This window comes from Perkinsus marinus (genome assembly GCF_000006405.1).
Source record: "Perkinsus marinus ATCC 50983 genomic scaffold scf_1104296973568, whole genome shotgun sequence".
NCBI lineage: Eukaryota > Perkinsozoa > Perkinsida > Perkinsidae > Perkinsus > Perkinsus marinus.
In genome coordinates this window covers 67,404-87,613 of record NW_003201384.1, presented here as the reverse complement: position 1 = coordinate 87,613, position 20,210 = coordinate 67,404, and the positions used below count along the sequence as shown (strand labels likewise).

Genomic DNA, 20,210 nt, shown 5'->3' with positions numbered 1-20,210 from the left:
GGTTGTGAAACTTCATATATGAAAACAAATAAGAAAATAAGTCTGAAGATGAATATATGGAGTATATTGGAGTTTCACAACAACCCGTTTTACGTGAAGTGGCGTAATACTCCATGTGAAAAACTCGATATTCGCGGTGAAGTATGTTTTTCATATCTCCATTGAATGCTGAAATATATAATCGCTTTAATTGTATATACGAGTTCACACATTGGAGTTTCACCACCCTAGTGATATGAAAAACGCTAGTGGAAAATATATTTCACGACTACTGCATATCACCCAAATATCGCCTCGTTTTTCACCGAGTTTCACGTAAAACGCGTTGTGAAACTCCATTAATAGAATTCGGGCAAGAGTGTTCGGGAATCACCAGGAATTTTCCCAAAATTTTCACGAACTGACGGAGAAGTAACCACCGCACTCTACTCTACTTCATAAAAAGTGCTTTCCTTTCCTGTGCTTGTTTTAGCATTTCTTCCAAGTGATTTTTCTGTTCTGTGAGCTCCATAAGTTCACGAAGTTGTTGTTCATTTTTCCCCATCTAAAACAGCGAATTTCACACCGAAGCGATATATGCTTGCTCTCCTCAGCAAGTGTGGGGGGATATGCACATGATCAACTACACATGTCGGTGTTGACAATATGAAAACTCTGGGGAGATTCTGGAAATTCTCCACTGATTCGTATGAAAACTAATATCATTGGTGAAGAAGCTCTTGAGCTCAGCTGAGGAAAGCGAACATATATTCCAACTCTGTCCTCAGAAGTTTCCTTACAAATTTCAAAGTTCAACCACGAATTCTGCCACAAGTGTACAAGAACCAACAAGAAATTCCAGGAATTTCCCCAATTTTTTCCATTTCAGTCGATTATGCGCATAATTTCTTCCACACTGGTGAAAACCAACCACGGAGTTTCACAGGCCGTGATGTGAAAAGTATATATGTCACGACTACTGCATATCACCGCAAATATTGGGTAACTTCACATAAAACGGGTTGTGAAACTCTTTTACACTCAATTTTTCCGCTCAATTTTCCCTCCTGAGATTTCTTGTCAAGCTCTGTAGCTTCTCCCACTTGAAATGCACATTCAATTCGCACTGTGAAGCTCAGGAAGATGAGCATACACCGCTAGTAGTGGCGTTGCTATGAGTATGGTCTGATGTTTGCCTCAGAGTTGCTCACTGAGAGTAGTAGAAGTTAGTGTTGGAGTGCATACGTCTAGCCTCCGCGTGCTCGGCAATCACACACTGGAGTTTCACCACCCTAGTGATATGAAAAACACACTGGTGAAAAACATATTTCACGACTACTACAGGCCGCGAATATCGCCTAGTTTTTCACCGAGTTTTACGACGCCACTTCACGTAAAACGGGTTGTTGTGAAATTCCACTGTGAAGTACAGTGGAGTTTCACCGGTGATACGGGAAACACTAGTCTGAAGATACATTCCACTACTACTGCATAGCGTTTTTCGCAGAGTATTACTCCACTTCATGTAAAACGGGTGAAGCTCGAGTGTGTGCCAATTTGATATGCAAATATGAAGAATTTGCATTTTTCTTTTCCGGGATTAATGATAGTGAGCAACTTGTCGCTATCGATTGTTCATAGCAATATTCATACTGTCTATGCGATATAGTCTTCGATCGATTGTTATTAATCACAGAAAATAACACACATTTGCACGCACTGTAGGTGCGTGTTATTGTCACGAGTGATACTGCTCACCTCTTGGAGATGTACGGACGAGTTATCATGCAACTCTTCACCTTCTTCTTGGTCAGCCGCTTCCTGCATGCACAAAGAGAATGCGGTTCATCTCATCATCAATCGAATATTTCATGCGAAGTAAAGGAGTTTCACAACCCGTTTTTTGCGCCAGGTAGTAATACTCCATGTAAAAACGCCGATATTCGCGGTGATATGCAGTAGTAGTGAAATATATTTTTTCCTAGTGTTTTTCAAACGTGGTGAACTCCAATTTTGTATAATTCCGTTGCGAATCGTCTCAACCATACAAGAAACTATAGTGTTTCCGGAAGGGGGATCTTTGTGAAATTTCCACATGGCTGTCATCACATTAGGAACATTTTTCTCATTATTATCAAACCCAGGAGAACGTCTTCTCTCGAAACCAAATGGGTCCCAGTCTGCAACTACACGTGTAACGAGGGGAAAAAATCTGCTAAAATCATGTTTTTCGATTTTTGAAACACTTTTAAGTAGTAGGTGAATGATAATCATAATATACTGATGGAAAACTACTGAGGTCAGCATGAAATATTTCGAGAAATTCTATGTTTGCTTCCAAGTTGAAATTCTCAACACAATGAATATCACCGCTCACCTTATTCATCTCGTCTTGACTTCTCTCGGTTGCATCCTAAGAATAATACACTTGCAGTATGTCATAAAGTATTGAGTTTTCGTTGCATTTTTGCATTGGAGTACTTCATCAAAATTTCACCCGTTTTACGTAGAGTGGCGTAATGCTCGCGGTGATATGCAGCAGTCGTGAAATATATTTTTCATATCACTAGGAAGGAACTCCAGTGGAGTACATCACATTCTTACTTGGTCGTTCTCCTCATCAAACTTCTCAGTGTTCACTTCGAACTCGGTTTCAGATTGCATCTGAGTATTTCTCAGATCGTCGAATCAGGGAAACCAGAACAGTTATTACTAGTTCAGTTTCGTCTGGCTGAAAATTTTCCTCTGAGGAGTTTCCTTCGTGCTTAGGATTTTCCGCAGTTGTTAACATTAACGACGAAATTAGTTCGAAACTACCGACCCTCTAATAAGTTTTGTGAAGTCTGTCAGCCTCTTGTCAAGTAGAAAGCTTCTAATAGAAAGCTGTCCGTATCACCTCTAACTCTCCGAGTAATCACACTTTTTTCATATTTTTTTCACAGCTTTTTTTATATATTCATTGTATATTTTGACTATTATGATAATGACAATTGCTCTCCATTGCCACGCAACGAGGTAGTGACAGAGATGAATATCAGAGGCTTCACTCGTATCATCATCACAAGGGGATGGACTTCTGTGACAGCAGTACTGTCATCAATACCATATTCAACAACTTCTTCATTATCGTACCTTTACGGAAAACCGTTTATCCATCACTGTCCGTGGTATCAACACACACTCTGTCGGCCTATTAGACTTAATGGAACCAAGCGAAAGCCCTTGACAAGCTGCAGCTACATCGCTGAAGTTAAGTCATCTAAGATAACTTTACCAATCCTTTCTAGAGACTTCACCTTGAACGACTCTGACCGTTTCATGATGACACATGAGTCAAGTCACAAAGTACGCCAGCATGTGTGCCGTGAGTACGTGTGCCTTACATGCACACGTGCGTTCGGGTGAAGTCCTGAGTAAAATCGTCGGCTCTAATTATCCTAACCAAGAATGGAGCCCACAACCATCTAATCCCTACACCAATACTACTAACCACTACACCATATTACCACATGATAACTACTCCAACAATCAACACTGTTGATTGTTGAATATAATATACTACATTACTCTAACAAGGATTTGACGCGAGTAGTATCGATGCGGATGGTCGCGTCGCTCCGCTACCAATTCGCACTGCAGAGATGTAACGGTGAGGCGAGCGGATCCTCCCCGCTTTCCTTATGTCATAACATGGTCACGGGCTGAAGGACCTTCTGTATTTTATCCCAATCCCACCACTCCCGGGAGCAAGTACCGAAGAGGGTGCAGACACGCACTGTCGTCGGCACACTCACTGAGGGTCACTCAGACTCTGTGTCTTTCCCTCATCGATACTTCTAGGGCCCCACGCGACCAGGAGTGGGATATTTAACAGCGTGAGAAGGGGATGTGACTGAAATATGCTTAGGAGTATTATTAGGACCCGAAATCACCAAGCTTGGCGAGTTGGTGAAACCTGGTTCCCCGTGAAACTAACTTTCTTCTTAGAAAAGTGCATTTGATCCGGCCCTTTCACTCCGGGTTACGACAGCACTATCCCGGTGGTAGTCAAAGCGGGCTGTATGCCCGCGATTCTCCTTGAAATATAAACTTATATCCGTTTGTTACCGTTCAGGCCACATATTGCTACCGTTCAGGCCACATATTGCTACCGTTCAGGCCACATATTGCTACCGTTCAGGCCACATATTGCTACCGTTTAGGCAACATATTGCTACCGTTCAGGCCACATATTGCTACCGTTTAGGCAACATATTGCTACCGTTCAGGCCACATATTGCTACCGTTTAGGCAACATATTGCTACCGTTCAGGCCACATATTGCTACCGTTCAGGCCACATATTGCTACCGTTTAGGCAACATATTGCTACCGTTCAGGCCACATATTGCTACCGTTCAGGCCACATATTGCTACCGTTTAGGCAACATATTGCTACCGTTCAGGCCACATATTGCTACCGTTCAGGCCACATATTGCTACCGTTTAGGCAACATATTGCTACCGTTCAGGCCACCGGCATTCTTAGAGCGTCACGTGGGTTGTTTAGGAGAGGTAGAGCTCTACGGTAGATCTGCTACCAAGTCACCTTTTATCATCATTATCGTCAGGCACGGGGGCCTGGCGGTAGTATTAGTATGTGTCCAGTGCATTTTGAAATGGTATGCTAGTGAGTTGCCAATTCTATCTGCTCACCGTCCTAATCAGAACCATCTCCTACTTCACTGAGATGCCTCCCTCGCCATGCTGGCACTTGACATCAGTGTAATAATGGAGGTAATGAGTCGGCCAGCATGTCTAGGGGTATTCGATAGGGTTATTAGCAAGGCGTATTAAAGCTTGCTGCGATTCAAGTACCTTCGCTGAACTCACTAGGTAAGCCCAGAAATGGTTCTGGAAGCATCAGTTCACGAGCACGAATCCGTCTCAGAATCTGATCTGAGATCTACAATTATTGCTGGAAAAACTCAAGAGGTCGATTGAAGTTCTTCTTCTTCCAATTGAGCGCAGTAGATTCGTTCCCGAACTTGAATGGCAATCAACAGTGAACTTACTTCCTTGTTGAACTTGAACATGATAAATTTTCAGTTGCCCCGCTATATTTTGTGTTGCCTAACGAGCCAGTTGTATTGTTTCATTTAGTATCGACCCGGTATCACTATGAGCATCAACAATACGTTGAGAATCGTTCTGGTAGCGGTGATCTCACGAGTCCTCTGTCTCGTCGTTGGCCTGCTCTCTGCTCACTTCATGCATCCTTATGATACCTCAGCAAATATCTACCCAGCCGCTCAGGATGAACTAGGCCGCTGGTTGAGCCCATTAGCCTATTGGGACGGTGTATATTTCATCCGTACTGCTCAGATCCAGGATTACGAATATGAGCATACTCATGCTTTCTTCCCGGGTCTGTCAATCGCCATCAACGCTCTAGAGAGGATTCTACCATCGACTATGTTCCCTTTCAACCGGACAGATCGCCTACTGCTTTGTGGTGTACTCATTACGAATATATCATTCATAGTGGCCTCGGTCTTTCTATACTGGTTAGGCTTGGCCGTATTGAAGGGTAAGCATGCGGCCATGATCGCCTATTATGGAGCGCTCATCTTCGCAATGCCTATGAGTAACATATTCATGTCAGCGGTATACACTGAGTCCTTCTACTCTATGCTCACGTTTGGTGGCCTGCTACTGCTATACGAAGGTAGTCACTTGAATGCGTTCCGTCAAGCAGCGTTACTGTTGACGTCGGCCGTACTGCTGTCGACAGCAACTTCAGTCCGTTCAAACGGCACACTAAATGCTCCCTTTCTGATATCCTATGGCATTTATGGCAGATGTCTATTCATGACTATTCCCTTGGCCCTTCTGGTGCTGCTTCCAATGGGGCTCTATCTGAACTATGCGCGGTCGCTCTATTGCAGCGACAGTCTGGACAGTCGACCGTGGTGTGAAGGTCGAGGTAACATATACAGCTTTATACAGAAGGAGTACTGGCACGTTGGCTTGTTGGACTATTATACGCCGAACAACATCCCCAATTTCTTGTTGGCGATTCCTTCAATGTCTATCGCTGTCATAGCAGTCGTTCAGGGTCTTCGTACTTACTGTCCGCCGTTAACCAAAGCACTAACGTCACCCAAGGCGTGGTTCAGTGGGCTTGTTACTGCTGCCAATGATTATGAACGTTCTCCCTTCGTCTTTCAGCTGTTGATCCTCACAGTATTCACTCTGCTTTGTGCCAATGTTCAAGTCATCACGAGACTGCTGACAGGTTGTCCTCTCTATTACTGGCAACTGGGCAAGCTCTACTCAGCATTCAGTATTGGGGAGAAAGGTCGAATGAGTAACATTTTATTCGCTGTATACTTGCTGTTCCATTGTGTGTACTTCTTTGTTGGACCCGTAATGTTTTGTAATTTTTTACCATGGACGTGAGTGTGCTGTTTCCTCTGCCCTGCTTTACTATTTATATATCGTGTTTATTGCGTTGTCATGAACACTGTTCTCAGGCGATGATGATGATGATGGGGTTGACGGCGATGACGCCTCGATACTAGGGGATGCTCCTCAAGGGGGTAGTAGTAGGGGGTATTCTGAGTGGAGCGAGTGGGGCAGCTATGCCATCCGAAGCATAACCTGTTGCGCAGGCGCATGGGGAACTTTCCCTGTCAGGGGAAAGGGAAAGCAATCTCTATGGATGGGGCGGCCTGGAGAAGCTTATCTCACTAATAGGGAAAAGTATTGTATTATAGAATATTTCTGCATGGCATAGCTGCCCCAACCGTGAAAACTGGTCTCATCAACATATGAATACATCCCTCCACATATTCTTAGCATACCCGGGTTTTCGACTCGTGTACAGCCACCACAACGAGTATCATCTTGCGGCTCAGGGAGGTATGTACTTATGCTTTACCTGATATGACCTCCAAGTTTCAGGGTCTAACTCTTCGTAGTTAGTGAGAAGTCGAAGACCGATAAAACGTTTTCTCCACATATTCTTAGCATACACGTGTTAAAATCGCGCCTCAAAATACCGACTTTTACTCGGGGAGTATATCTATAACTCCGCTCCTGATCTAATGCTATACATCAACAGAAAGAGAATCGTTCATAATGGTATCACTCCATGTTTCACTCTCATATTTGCAAGCATCCATACAGCCGCATAGTGTGGTGTACTCGGCATTTGCTTATACGTTCAATCTCGCGTTAAGTGGGGGTTAAAGGGGGATAGTTGCATAGTGCTCCTATGATACCATCAATAGGAGGCTTCCCGGATATGATTCCATCACCTCGGAAGACCTTCCTCATAGTGTTCGGCCTCTTGGTGAGTATATCCAATCGCTGAACGAAGGGAATGCTATTTAGGCCTTAATTGTACTGCTCGCCATTACCCTGTACGACACGGGAGTCGAATCGCTACAGAAGGGCAGGGCCGCGATACGAGAAACTCCATCCATCGTTCTCCCCGCTGCCGATCATGGCCGAGTGTGGCTGCAAACAGTGTTCAGTATGCAGCATCGCGACCGGATTGTTGCTTCCGAAAGAGAACTACCTCAGGCACCAAGGACGATCAATCCATTGCTCCACACTTCCTACAGCACTATATTGACCTAGGCATACCACTCACTCACATGCTCATCATTCTGCATTCGCGAACACCGGACTCGACAGAATTAGGGATGTTCAGGGACTTGATTAAGCAGTAAAGTCAGTGAAGGTATCCCTGCTCATGCCCAGCGTTAGATATGCATCTATCATGAACATTGAAGAGTGGATTGGCGAATACTCGAGTGAAGTAATGGAGAGGCGACGAAATAAGATGATGAAGCACACCGAACGGCTGAGAGAGGCGGAGGACTGGATCGTCCACGCTGATTCCGATCAGCTACATCAGATCCCCGGCGGGAATATCCAGGCCTTTTTGTAGGTGGCAATGACAAGAAAGGTTGATGAACGATTTCAGGCGAGTTGTTGAGGACGAAGGTTACAACGCTGTGTATGGTCATTACGTTGACAGGGTCACGCGAGACGGCAGCCTTTCATCTGTTGCTGTACGTTTACGACTAGAAACTCCCCTCGGGATGCTTCTCCCCTTCAAGGCCACTCCTTCGATATTTGAGCAGTTCCCGCTGGCTTGTGCTGTAACTAAGGCAGTTGTGGGTATCGATGTAACGAACACTGAATGCATTACGACTCTCAAGGCGATCCCAGGTTCCCCAGAAAGTGTTGGCCTTTCGAGCATATCTCAGATCGAATCGAGGTGGCGGTAGAGTGAAGAACGAGTCTCTTGCGTGCGTCTACCCAGTGCTCTTACGATCACATCACTTCAAATGGGTCTATCAAGTGAAAGAGAAGTTACAGCGTCGCGTCGAGACGTAATCAACCCCTCCTTGTCGCTTCTGGATTCGAGAGACACTCAGTTACAAACGTAAGGGCCACGGTTGGTGGCAGGAAAGTCAAAACGTATTGGACCATCTGAAGCAGCATAATGGGCGACTATGCGTTCAATGCAAACATCTCTCATGTGCCGACACTAATCATCAACGAGTAGGTGTGATGACATAGTTTCGGTACATCCCTATCCTTCAGAGAGAACTCGGAGGCCATCTAATCGAAATATGTCCCATTGGACGTCCTGTTTGACCACTACTGTCGTGTGGTGTTGAGTCGAATCGAGGGTCGAACCGGTTGTTCATCTAACGATTGCTCGTGACACCGCTGTTTTGTACACCTTTCTGGCACGCGAAGATTGTTACCCCGAGTAACCTCTACGGGAGACTAACTGGCGCTTTCATCTAATCACCACACATAAGTTTCTTTGTGTTTGCACAAGGACTGATAATTTCCCTCATTATACACGGAATCATCAATCATAGTCTATACAAAACGCATTAACTAGATACGCGGATCCAGGGCCCCATCGGGGTCTGTACGTAACGATGTGTGTTCTTGAGAAAGTTGATAAATACCTCCTCCATATATAAAAAGATGCCCTCCCTCATATCATTAGGGATATGAGCACAAGAGTCATATGCTTGTTCATTCAACTCTCAGCTTTATCGTCACTTAGCATCTATCTCTGACCGTTATCACTATGAACAAAAACACTCTTATTTTAAAGATACCAGTTCGCGTGGAGATGCTAGTAAAGTCTTGATCACAGCACCGCTATTGTACAGATAATAGTAGCAATCGTGAGATATGTTAGTAATCTCTATTCAACAGGAGACGTGCTGCTTCCAGCGCCGCTGTGACGACGTCTCCTGTTACGCCTCAGACGTCCCACCAGAGGCAGACAACGTTTGTTTCTGAAGAGGACCCAGAAGGCTAGAGGAATAATAAATACAAAGAACAAGATAAAATGATACCGGTACCCGACGATGACCGAATTAGAAGTGAGGCCATATTGATGAAGGCGAGGTTCAAGATGGAGTGACGACGCTGTAGAACTGACATGCTCGAACACTCGCAAAGAGGCATCCTTCTGCAGTGACGGTCGTAAATGACAGGCATTTGGCGGTAACACTTTACACACGTGTGAATGTACGTCCCAAGTCGCCCAGCCACGACTATCTTGGTTGTTAATCGATGCTAGTTGAAGACATTGGGGGAGACTCAGCGGCGTTCGCTCGACTATAATAGGAGCTTCGGCGTCGCATGACGATGATGATGACGATCGGTCTTTCCGATCGGACACAACACTGCTCTGCTCCGTCCCTCCGGATTGATGATCACACTCGAAATCATCATAAATACTCCCATCACTCCCTCGACAGATTCGATGACTGAAAATAATAACAATTAGAATGTTATAGTAAACTATAATTCACCTTCTGATCGCCCGCAGACTGAAGGAACCAGCGTCATGAATATCTTCAAAAGAGAAATCCATTTTACACACTCCAGAACGCGTATCCGCGTGAGAGGGTATCAGTGGTGGTTTCGCTCTAGATCTCAGCGGTTCAAAGTGATACCTTAGGTTCATACTGACCACATGCAAAGGTTGCAGATATTTACTTAGTCTCATAGTAGCCCATCGCAACAGGTGGTATGTAATCAGCCGTTTCCACAGCTGAGGGCTCAATGTCCACTAGAGCTGATTCAACCTGACGCACTCTACTGTCTAAGTCTAAGAATGGAATCCTTCAGGTGACTCACATCAGTCGGCCGTGGGATCCAACACTCATCACCGAAGAGCTCAAATCGCCTCTGTCGCCATCGATGAAGATATTCTGGTATATAATGGTCAATAACAACTTTCCTAAAACAGAGAACAAATCATTTCGCTCCCACTCATTCCTTACTCTTCCGGGTCGTCCTCGTTGCGATGGAACATCGTACCCGTACATAGAGTAGCGCAGTCACACTGGGGCTCCATAAAACGGACCGGCATGTCAATACGGTCCCATGAGACAGGCATGAGCCATGCACCAATACCAACATCCTCATGCACCCAGGATCGTAGGGGTACTGGTGGATCGGATAGATATTTTGCCAACTTATATGACAGCACATAGCCCGCACCTAATATGAGGATACTTACCGAGCAGTATTACTACGGCCACTACCTTTGGCGTGCCAAGGGTATTTCTCCATTCCAGTGAGATCAGCGAATTCACCGTCGTACCTTTCTTATCGAGTAACATCACGTAACGAGAGAGTTTACATATTTACCATTTATCATCCTTATCACGAGGGTTCCATACCACATTTGAAGTTTCGAACGCCCCTGCATAGACAGAAATGTTCTTTTCCCACATCTTGTGAGAATCCATGAAGTCGAGCAAACGGTCCACGTGAACATACGAGTCCGTGTCAACTTTCAACAGGAGCTTGAAACTGTCAATAAACATAAAGATGATGGTTGGTTAGGAAGAGTACAAGTAGTACGATTTAGTACGGTGGACGACCTCGTGGATGGAAAGGCGAGTCTTCGTCGCGAGGTTACGATAATAGTCTTTGAAGTCGTCAGGGAGAGTGATGATATCATCTGAGATGATTTGGCAGAGGAGTGGTATGCTGGTGGTTGTTGTTGATGGTTATTATTACCGAATTGCTTCATTTCGGCCATCGCTGTATCCCTAGTATAATTATCAGGATAATGTGCTCCAACAGTAAATAGTAATTTAATACTTCGTAGACCACCACGGTTATTCTAATATTAATAATATACAATTACTACTACTACTACTACTACTACTACTACTACTACTACTACTACTACTGCTACTACTACTACTACTACTACTACTACTACTACTACTACTACTACTACTACTACTACTACTACTACTACTACTACTACTACTACTACTACTACTACTGCTACTACTACTACTACTACTACTACTACTACTACTACTACTACCTGTTCATGACCCCTCAATTGACGTGCCCATCCATCTCTAACTGCACATCTCCTCGAGAACTCTGTAATATGACTCGGTATTACTATTACCAAATCCCACTCATTCATCAACTCCTGATCTTCATCATGCATAATGAGCACGGGTAAACCCCTACTACTACCATCACAAAACCAACCCCAGTACTCAACGCAAATCCATTAAAAACAGCTGACGCCATTCCTGGCAAAAGGGTTTCCTCTTTACTGACCAACATTGTCGAACAGTTCGAGGTGGTAAATGGAAGAGGAGGAGGAGGAAGGCGAAATAGTAGTTTTAGTTCTCACCACCACCACTACCACCCTCGTGTGAGAGACACAGCAGCATACCCCGCTGAGTGGTATGATAGTATCTTAGGAATTAGGCTACTACTACTAGTACAATGATACGATGATGACAATAACGATGATGATGATGATAAGGAACTCGCATTCAAGCGAAGAACTATCATCAGCAATCACTGTGGCGGCAACAACTTCACGAAAGGACCGTAAAATTGGCATTCGCATAGTAGTAGTAATAGTAGTTTACAGATGTCCATACGCAACGGGTGGAGTGATGTAATATAGTATACAGACTAAATCGGGGGTGGCAAATTTCGGGAAGCGAAACCAAGATGGGCAGATACCCACAACCCTGGACGGTTGCGATTTACTCTTGCCGTTCTCGAGAAATTCTATATGGACCTCTGTGCCATCGTTTAAAGAGAAATATACCACCGAGAGAAAATATTATCATAATAGCAATAAGAGGAAAACTAAGGAGAGAACGCATACCCCAATTGTAGGTCACATCGAGCTCATGCCCGCCACTACGAATCGCTCTAGAAGGGGACGATCGGGCCGATTCATCCTTCTTTTTCCGAGAGATCATCCATGGCGATTTCACTGGCTTCAAATGGTCGCTCAAAAGGCGATACAATTCCACATCATTCACATAGGAGGCCGATGATACATATCTCTCATCATCGTTGTGATTATCACAATCTCGTGAAGAGTTGTAAACTGTACACATACCCAGAGTACCCTGCATAGTAGGTGACGACCAGCCAATTAGTACACCCTCAACTGTAGTAGCAGTGCCACCACCATCGCCCTCCGTAGAGCTCGAGAGCATTCTAGAGTCTTCAACCTTCTCCTCCTCCTCGGCCGTCTCCATCTCATCTGCGTAAAATCGCCCAAGCTCTTCACATTCAGGCAATGTGATGAGATCGCGACTGCCGAGGACCTTCGTGCAGAGTGCGAGATTCGACACCACCCCTCGTGGTGACACTGGTCTCCAATCCTTTTGGAGCTGTAGAGGAGCTTCTACCCCCGCCGGACGATTGTCTGCTGGAATGGACGAGGCCGCGCATTCGAACTCATCATAGTCGTTACCATCATCACCCCGACACACCACAAATCTAAAACCATCAAAACAGTTTACTTTACATACAAATGTACTCAACCAGGAAGATGTGTACGAAATTTGCTGACAATTTCATATTAAAATTCTCAGCAAATTTCGAATGAAATTATTCATCATTCTGAAATTTTCATGGAAATCTATCGCCATGCAGTTGAAAATGACAATATTCATCCACATACACCCAAATCCACCTCGTAAGTTTACTGACGAATTCGTATAGGAATGTACCAAAATCAATAAGAATTTCCACAAATTTTCTTCGAGTTGATGATGACTTCTCTACAGTGACCCGAGCCTACCTATGTTTTCGATTGTTACTGGAGTCGTCATCACCTTGGTGACGACTGCCAGCCCTCAGCCTCCCACTCCCCGACGGTGACGGACTAGGAGGCTCACTAGAGTTATCATCAGAGTCATCCGCACTCCACTGCCAATGGAAACCGAACTGACATACGCCCGAACGAGTGTCTGTGTGATCTGGTAAAATCGGATGGCCATATGCCCCTAGCGGGTGGAAACGGTAACTGACAAGGAACGAATATCAGAGGACTAACCGATAGAACCATCACTACGTATAGCCCATCATCCCTGTTGTAAAGGCGGGGTAATGCGAATCTTCGACCTCGAAAACGTCGTGGGGAAGAAGTCCATCATTTTCAGAAGTCCAACAAGCATCTCCAATGAGTTCATATCGACGCTGCCGCCACCGCTGAAGATACTCGGGAACGTAATGGTCAATGACTACTGGCCTGAAGGGACGAGTTGTGTATGGGGATATACCATGCGAAGAGAGAGACGTTGGGATTGGTGTGGTACGAGGTAATAATAAAAGGCAGTAAAATTTGGCAACCACCAAGTGACAGTGAAACCCTAGAAAATTAAATCCCAACTACCACTATTAACCATTTCCATAGACAGGTCTCATCTCTGCGCGATATGAAAGATTTATGGTATTCAATATCAGCTAACTATTCCAATACTGCCTATTTTTGATAATGTGGCATTTCCCCTGGACGAACTCCCCAAACTTTATTTTTCTATCACTTTCAATCCACCTAATACCCCAAGCAATAGCCTACTCTCTTCGTAAGATATCATCACCCTCATCCTGATAGAACGTATCCTCATCGCATGTGGCTCCACAGCCACACTCTGGCGTCATGAATGATACCGGCATCGACACACGACGATGACTGATGGTGAAGAAGAGAATAACTGTAGTAGTAGTAGTAGGAGTAGTAGCCACTACTTACTCAACAGCCATAAGCCATGACCCAACACCAACATCCTCATGTGTCCAACGTCGTAGTGGAATGGGAGGATCGGCTAGATATTTAGCAAGGTCATAGGACACTATATACCCAGCACCTGAACACCAGACGACTACTATTACTACTCGTGTAGTAGCTACTACTACTATTACCTTTGGCATTGTAGGGGTAGTGTTCGAGACCTGTCATTTTCTTGAAATCGCCATCCCACCTGAGCACAGGCCAACAACCGTGTTAAGAACCCCCTTAATGGGAAATCACGTAGGATGATATTCCCGAGATGATATGCTCGGATATTCTAAACACACGCCCCAGAGTTCTCTTCCAATAGTACAAATTTCAACAGTTTTGCAAATACAATAGGAAAAGTTTTTCCATTTTTTTTCGAAAAATGGACTCAACAATACTCTTAAAGTAGTGATGCAGAAATCACCTCTAAATGTTTCCAAGTTTTACCATTTGGAACCTTTTTCCTCAGCCCGCCACTCCACCACATCTGTCCGGAAGGCCCCAGCATAAACTCGTCGGTCATCCCACATTTTCTCCTTCTCGATGAAGTTTAGCAACCTGATATCAACAGTGTTGGAGTATCAATATATGTTCGCTTTCCTCAGCTGCTGAGCTCAGGAGAGTTTCCTATACAGTGTTGGAGTATGAATATATGTTCGCTTTCCTCAGCTGCTGAGCTCAGAAGAGTTTCCTATACAGTGTTGGAGTAGAAATATATGTTCGCTTTCCTCAGCTGCTGAGCTCAGGAGATTCCAAAGCTAATTATACAAGTTTATATACGAATTCGGGTGGAAATGTACATATCCGAACAAAATTTTCCCAAAATTTCCTCAAAATGTCCCCAAAAATTTCCTCAAAATTTCCTCAAAATTTCCCCAAAATTTCCCCAAAATTTCCGTATAATAATCATGTGCATATTCTCCCCCTTCTACGACTCACCTTTCGAGATGGACATAACTGTCTGTATCCGTTTTGAGAAGCAGTCGGAACCTGAATAACAAAAATTCCCGAAAATTTACTAAATTTTTTTCCTTTTACTTTCCTATGTTATGGACCGCGTCTCTCATTGACAACCTCGTCTTTGTTGCCAGGGAGCGGTACTCATCGACGAACTCAGAAGGTAGGACGTGTATATCACCTGAATAGAAAACTCTGAATCTTACTAGTTTACCATTCTAGCATACCAAACTGTCTCTCTTCAGCCTCAGCCATTGTTCGAGTACGGTCGTCCGGGGCGTGGGCACCAACGATGAAAACCAACTTCACACTTCTGCGACCATATTTATTTCCCTACAAAATGCCATAATATTGCACCCGTCATATGAAAAAATCACCTATATTTGTATTATCGATCGCGGAGAAGTAAACATCTTATAATTTACATCACTTTACGTTAAACAGATAAAATCCCATCAAACCACTATAACGACGATTTACCTGTTGATGTCCTCTCAGCTGTCGAGCCCAACTGTCTCGCACTGCACATCTTCTCGAGAACTCCGTAATGTGTGTTGGTATTACTATCACCAAATCCCAATCGAAGTGCTCATCAGGTGGGTAGGTGGGCTCAAGGTTGGGCAATACGAGCTGGGAAATATCTCATTTATTTTCCCCTTATTATCATCAATCTCACCTGAGAGCCCTCATCGTCGATTTGCCTTGGTCGACCAACGTTGGCTGGTGACACTATTGGTGACACAGATGACCGACTGGGCGAGGCAGGTATCGGCAGGACCTCAGTAGCAGATACGGAATAGGTCCGGGAGAGGTCGGTGGTGAGGAGGAGGAGTAGTATAGGAAGCAGTAATAGATGACATCGGCGATGACGACATGTGATTGTATTGTTATTCATTATCAGGTAAATGATAATAATGAATTCCAAGCACCGTAGTGCTGGAGTAGGATGAACAATTGATGACACTAATAAAAAGATAATATATAGTGAGAGAAGAATAATGACGACCACAACAACAACAACAACAACAACAACAACAACAACAACAATAACAACAACAACAACAACAACAACAACAACAACGACAACGACAACAACAACAACAACAACAGCAACAACAAGAAGAAGTCTAACACAAGAGTGTTTATTTCGAGCTGGAAAGCAGTAGTTGTAGTAATAAGATAATGCTATAACACTCGTAAGGAGGTATACAAGCGGTTTAAGGTAGTTATGAAATATATAGGGTGTTGGTCGTGATGATGATGACGATTTAGACAGCAAAACCTGTGGTGACGGGGTGATAGTCACGGAACAGTTTGCACATTAGTTTTCGTACTAAAGCAAATCTCCTCGAACTCGACTGTGGAACTCGACGATTCGGCCGAGTAAATGAATCCGATCGACTTCTACTACTACTACGACCAACACCCGAATGTGGACAACAATGATAATATTGATGTCGGCGGTTGCGCACAGCAAAGAATATCTTTGCAATGGCCAACACAATGAGGGAAAAAATGATGATACGGATAACATACCGCGCAAAGGCAACTGACGATAACGCCACTCGTGATGCTTTCATACCATCTTTCCCTGAACTTTCCGGAGATGGAGGGAAAGCCTCCATGACCGTCGGTAGGAAGTATAACTCCCCCACCCCTTCCTCCTCCTTCTGCTGCTGTCGTCGTCGTCGTGCATGACATTCATATTGATTATATACGTAACACATCCCTTTCTGTGATAGTGGCAGCCGATCTAAGGCTTCCTGTTGAACCCATTTGAGGATAGAGTAATGACCGGACCAAGCCAGGTACTTGCAGTCTGCTAATGTGACTTCTCCTCTTCGAATGACGACCGCTCTGCTCGAGCATTCAATGTCATCCTCCACTGCTATCCAATGCTGCTTTGGCGGGTAAAACAACGAGGGTAGTAGAGAATTGTCATCAACTCGATCGCTTTCATTAAAGCTCTCAACTGCGGCCGCGGCAGCCTTCACAACTGACGTCGGATCACCGCATTCGAATTCGTCATAGTCATACCCGTCACTTCCTCGACAGACCATACACCTGAGAAAAAGGATTCATATATACTTTCTATTGGAGTTTCACAACAACCCAAGTGGCGTAAAACGCGATATATTCGATAACACTTCGCGAATAACATCGGACAGATCATCCCAGTTCACGTAAAACACTTGCAGCGTTTCACGTGTTTTACGCGTTTTTCACTGCTCACGCGTTTTCGAAGTGAAACGTGAATAAAATATTTTTCACTACTGTTTTTCATATCACTAGGGTGGAGTTTCATCGCATAAAAGTGTCTAATATAAATAATAATCACTAGGCCTCCTTGACGAAGGGGCGGAGCTCACTTAGTCCACGTCTATTGAATCGATCAATGAATTTGACATAGACCCAGCCCGGTTCGATCCCCGGGTAGGGCATTTCTCCATCATTAAAACTTTTCGTGCATATTATCTCTTCGAGTTCTGTTCGCATAATCGAGTTTTCCGATTTTTCCCAAAACCTCCGCATATAGAGGAGTCGTTTGATCTATCTGATAGCCTTCCACGCTTCGTGGTTAACCCAGAATTATTCTGCACGCACGCACAACGCGAAAGTGTCTGTTGTTGCGGTATATCACAGCTTCAAAAAATATGTGCGAATGCAATTTTTGATGGAAAAATGTCCAACCCGGGGATAGAACCTAGAACTAACTTCAGGGTAGAGCTTAGTGCGCGATTCGAGATGTATGACTATCAAATGACCATAACGAGCGCAACTGAAATTCAATTTTGATCATCACATCTCCACAACGATCATCATTATATCCCAACATTTCAATCAAAAGATGCGGACTAGTCGAGCTCCGCCCCTTCGTCACGAAGGCCTAGTACCAAAACAACTATCGAAAAGACATTTATATAAAATTTTGAAAAATAGATTTTCCCCATGTCCAACACTAGCAGTTCACGCTACCTTTCATCAGTTGGAGATGGTTGCCAATCGAAGTGGATGCCGCACACTCCTGAGCGTGTTTCAGAGTGATCTTCCAGACGACGACGACGAAAATGATGATCCTTGAATGCTGGTCGCATGTCGAAATCGGGAGACAATTGGAGGGGAGTCAAACCATACCTATACCAAAGACGATTTGATGGAAGTGTGGTATGAACCTACTCGTTTTGGAGGTCTTCCCCGCCTAGCCACATTGGTGTATAGCATTTACTATTCACCGGAATAACCTTGCCACTACCACTACTCTGAAAAAGAATATCTTAGGTTCCTCTATGTAAGATACGGATGAGGCCCGTACCGCATCAGATGGTGTCCAACAATCATCTCCCAATATTTCCATTCGCCGTTGACGTATTCTATGCAGGAAGGGCGGTACGTAATGGTCTATTACCAAATCCCGACCTCCTCTGAAGATTGGAAAAATCACAGAAAATTTACGAAAAATTTCCATCACATTTTCGCAAAATTCCAAGTAAAAATTCTGTAATTCATAAAGAATTAATATTCACATGTAAAGACCGGCTTACAAATCGTTGATGCTATCAACGCACTCTAACGCACAGCCACACTCCGGTGCTGAGAACCCAACTGGCATGTCGATACGACGGTAACTGACAAGACGCTGGATGGCCTTTGATGATAATGTTGATGTTGTTGGTATTACTCCAATGCCATAAGCCATGCTCCTACACCAACATCTTCATGCGTCCATGACTTTAATTGTAATGGTGGATGGGCTAGGTACTTGGCAAGTTGATATGATATAACATAACCACCTCCTATAACGATTACTATCATCATCATTACCATCATATTACTATTACCCTGAGCATTCCATGGATACTGAGTAAGACCGGTCATTTGAGTAAACTTAGCATCAAACCTGAACTTATCTATTATTACTACACCAACTACAATCATCATTGTCATTACCATTTATGATCCTTATTCTCCGGCTCCCACATCACTGGTGCATGCCGGAAGGATCCTGCATATACCGGACCACCTTCCCACATGTTTTCCTTATCGAAAAAATTCAATAACCTGTGTTGACCAATACCACTATTTTTCATACCACACTTCTCTCACTTCTCCACATGAACATAGCTGTCCGTATCAGCTTTCAGCACAAGACGAAACCTAGAGACATCCAATACGAAACCACGGTAGAATGTCCCCGACCAGTTTAGCTTACTTCCCCACCCGATCAATTACTTCCTTGAATGACAGTCGGACTTTGGTGCCGAGAGCATCGTAATGGTCAACAAAGTCGGCAGGGAGAGTGATGATATCATCTGAGATGATTTGGCAGAGGAGTGGTATGCTGGTTGTTGTTGTTGTTGTTTATTATTATTACCGAATTGCTTCATTTCGGCCATCGCTGTATCCCTAGTATAATTATCAGGATAATGTGCTCCAACAGTAAATAGTAATTTAATACTTCGTAGACCACCACGGTTATTCTAATATTAATAATATCCAATTACTACTACTACTACTACTACTACTACTACTACTACTACTACTACTACCTGTTCATGACCCCTCAATTGACGTGCCCATCCATCTCTAACTGCACATCTCCTCGAGAACTCTGTAATATGACTCGGTATTACTATTACCAAATCCCAGCAATCATTCGATGGTCCTTCAAGAGTAGCCTTCTTCTCTAATGATCCCTTCACCTCAGCAGCAGCAACAGGACCAATACTAAGATTGGTTATTAATAATAATAGTAATAATAGCCGAGTACGGCAGCAGACTGTACCGACTGCCATTCTAGGTAACAAAGAAACTACCAACAACATCAACATCATCATCATACTCCAACACAACCAAGACACCACTGGATAGATACTCCTGCTGCGACTATGGCGACTATACGGGGGACCCTACAGCGGCGATAGATATCGTTGTAGATCCCACGAAAGAAAGGAAATACCCCACAAGGACAATACGTACAGTGACGACAGAATAGATCTTGGGAACGCGGACCAGTGATGGTCACAAAAAGTTAACTATGATGCACTGCTATTATTATATTTATCACTATATTAAGCACATACACAGATGCACTAGAATTGCTACTACAACTAGTATACAAATCCCTTAGTATCAGCACAAACAGTATGATGAGTATGAGTTGCCCTCTCACC

At 44.0% G+C, this 20,210-nt stretch overlaps 3 protein-coding genes across 4 annotated transcripts in view; 1 reads left to right on the top strand and 2 right to left on the bottom strand.

Moving 5' to 3' along the window:
• The window catches only part of Pmar_PMAR012906 (hypothetical protein), a gene marked incomplete at both ends in the record, with an annotated part of 4,213 nt that extends 1,570 nt beyond the window's left edge, over nucleotides 1-2,643 (bottom strand). Inside the window, 4 exons of the mRNA XM_002766130.1 lie at nucleotides 435-544; nucleotides 1,738-1,800; nucleotides 2,357-2,392; nucleotides 2,584-2,643. Of these exons, the coding sequence (XP_002766176.1) occupies nucleotides 435-544; nucleotides 1,738-1,800; nucleotides 2,357-2,392; nucleotides 2,584-2,643 (269 nt within the window). The remainder of the gene's footprint in view (nucleotides 1-434; nucleotides 545-1,737; nucleotides 1,801-2,356; nucleotides 2,393-2,583) is intronic.
• A 2,495-nt stretch (nucleotides 2,644-5,138) lies between these two features.
• On the top strand, nucleotides 5,139-7,917 carry Pmar_PMAR012905 (hypothetical protein; the record flags this gene model as incomplete). Its single annotated transcript, XM_002766129.1, has 5 exons — nucleotides 5,139-5,385; nucleotides 5,530-5,685; nucleotides 6,494-6,559; nucleotides 7,548-7,692; nucleotides 7,734-7,917. The coding sequence occupies 5 exons, from the start codon at nucleotides 5,139-5,141 to the stop codon at nucleotides 7,915-7,917; spliced, it is 798 nt and encodes a 265-aa protein (XP_002766175.1).
• A 2,086-nt stretch (nucleotides 7,918-10,003) lies between these two features.
• Pmar_PMAR012904 (beta-1,3-n-acetylglucosaminyltransferase, putative) lies at nucleotides 10,004-19,837 on the bottom strand. 2 transcript variants are annotated; one of them, XM_002766127.1, is made up of 23 exons: nucleotides 19,587-19,837; nucleotides 19,412-19,517; nucleotides 19,250-19,349; nucleotides 19,144-19,194; nucleotides 18,988-19,098; nucleotides 18,879-18,937; nucleotides 18,719-18,833; nucleotides 18,582-18,665; nucleotides 18,353-18,461; nucleotides 18,217-18,299; nucleotides 18,016-18,174; nucleotides 17,051-17,103; nucleotides 15,716-15,768; nucleotides 15,520-15,669; nucleotides 15,267-15,372; nucleotides 15,121-15,220; nucleotides 15,022-15,072; nucleotides 14,530-14,640; nucleotides 14,226-14,284; nucleotides 14,056-14,170; nucleotides 13,783-13,857; nucleotides 13,102-13,326; nucleotides 11,586-12,797 (listed from the first exon to the last, which is right to left on the bottom strand). In XM_002766127.1, exons 1-23 carry the CDS (start codon nucleotides 19,830-19,832, stop codon nucleotides 12,047-12,049), a joined length of 3,072 nt encoding a protein of 1,023 aa, XP_002766173.1. In that variant the 5' UTR covers nucleotides 19,833-19,837; the 3' UTR covers nucleotides 11,586-12,046. The 2 variants fall into 2 exon arrangements, with proteins under 2 accessions (XP_002766174.1, XP_002766173.1); XM_002766128.1 differs by lacking the exons at nucleotides 17,051-17,103; nucleotides 18,016-18,174; nucleotides 18,217-18,299; ... (7 more) ...; nucleotides 19,412-19,517; nucleotides 19,587-19,837 and adding exons at nucleotides 10,004-10,096; nucleotides 10,149-10,251; nucleotides 10,295-10,514; ... (3 more) ...; nucleotides 11,040-11,145; nucleotides 11,359-11,399 and having other exon boundaries at nucleotides 12,172-12,797; nucleotides 15,716-16,004.
• Nucleotides 19,838-20,210: the final 373 nt, after the last annotated feature.

Excerpts from the sequence above, each read along its gene's own strand:
- Pmar_PMAR012904 (XM_002766127.1), bottom strand. The coding sequence starts at position 19,832 with ATGGCAGTCGGTACAGTCTGCTGCCGTACTCGGCTATTATTACTATTA. Across the intron at positions 18,175-18,216 it reads GGGGAAGACCTCCAAAACGA|GTATGGTTTGACTCCCCTCC; the intron begins GTAGGTTCATAC and ends TCTTTGGTATAG. Across the intron at positions 14,285-14,529 it reads GAGGAAAAAGGTTCCAAATG|GTGGGATGGCGATTTCAAGA; the intron begins GTAAAACTTGGA and ends GCCTGTGCTCAG.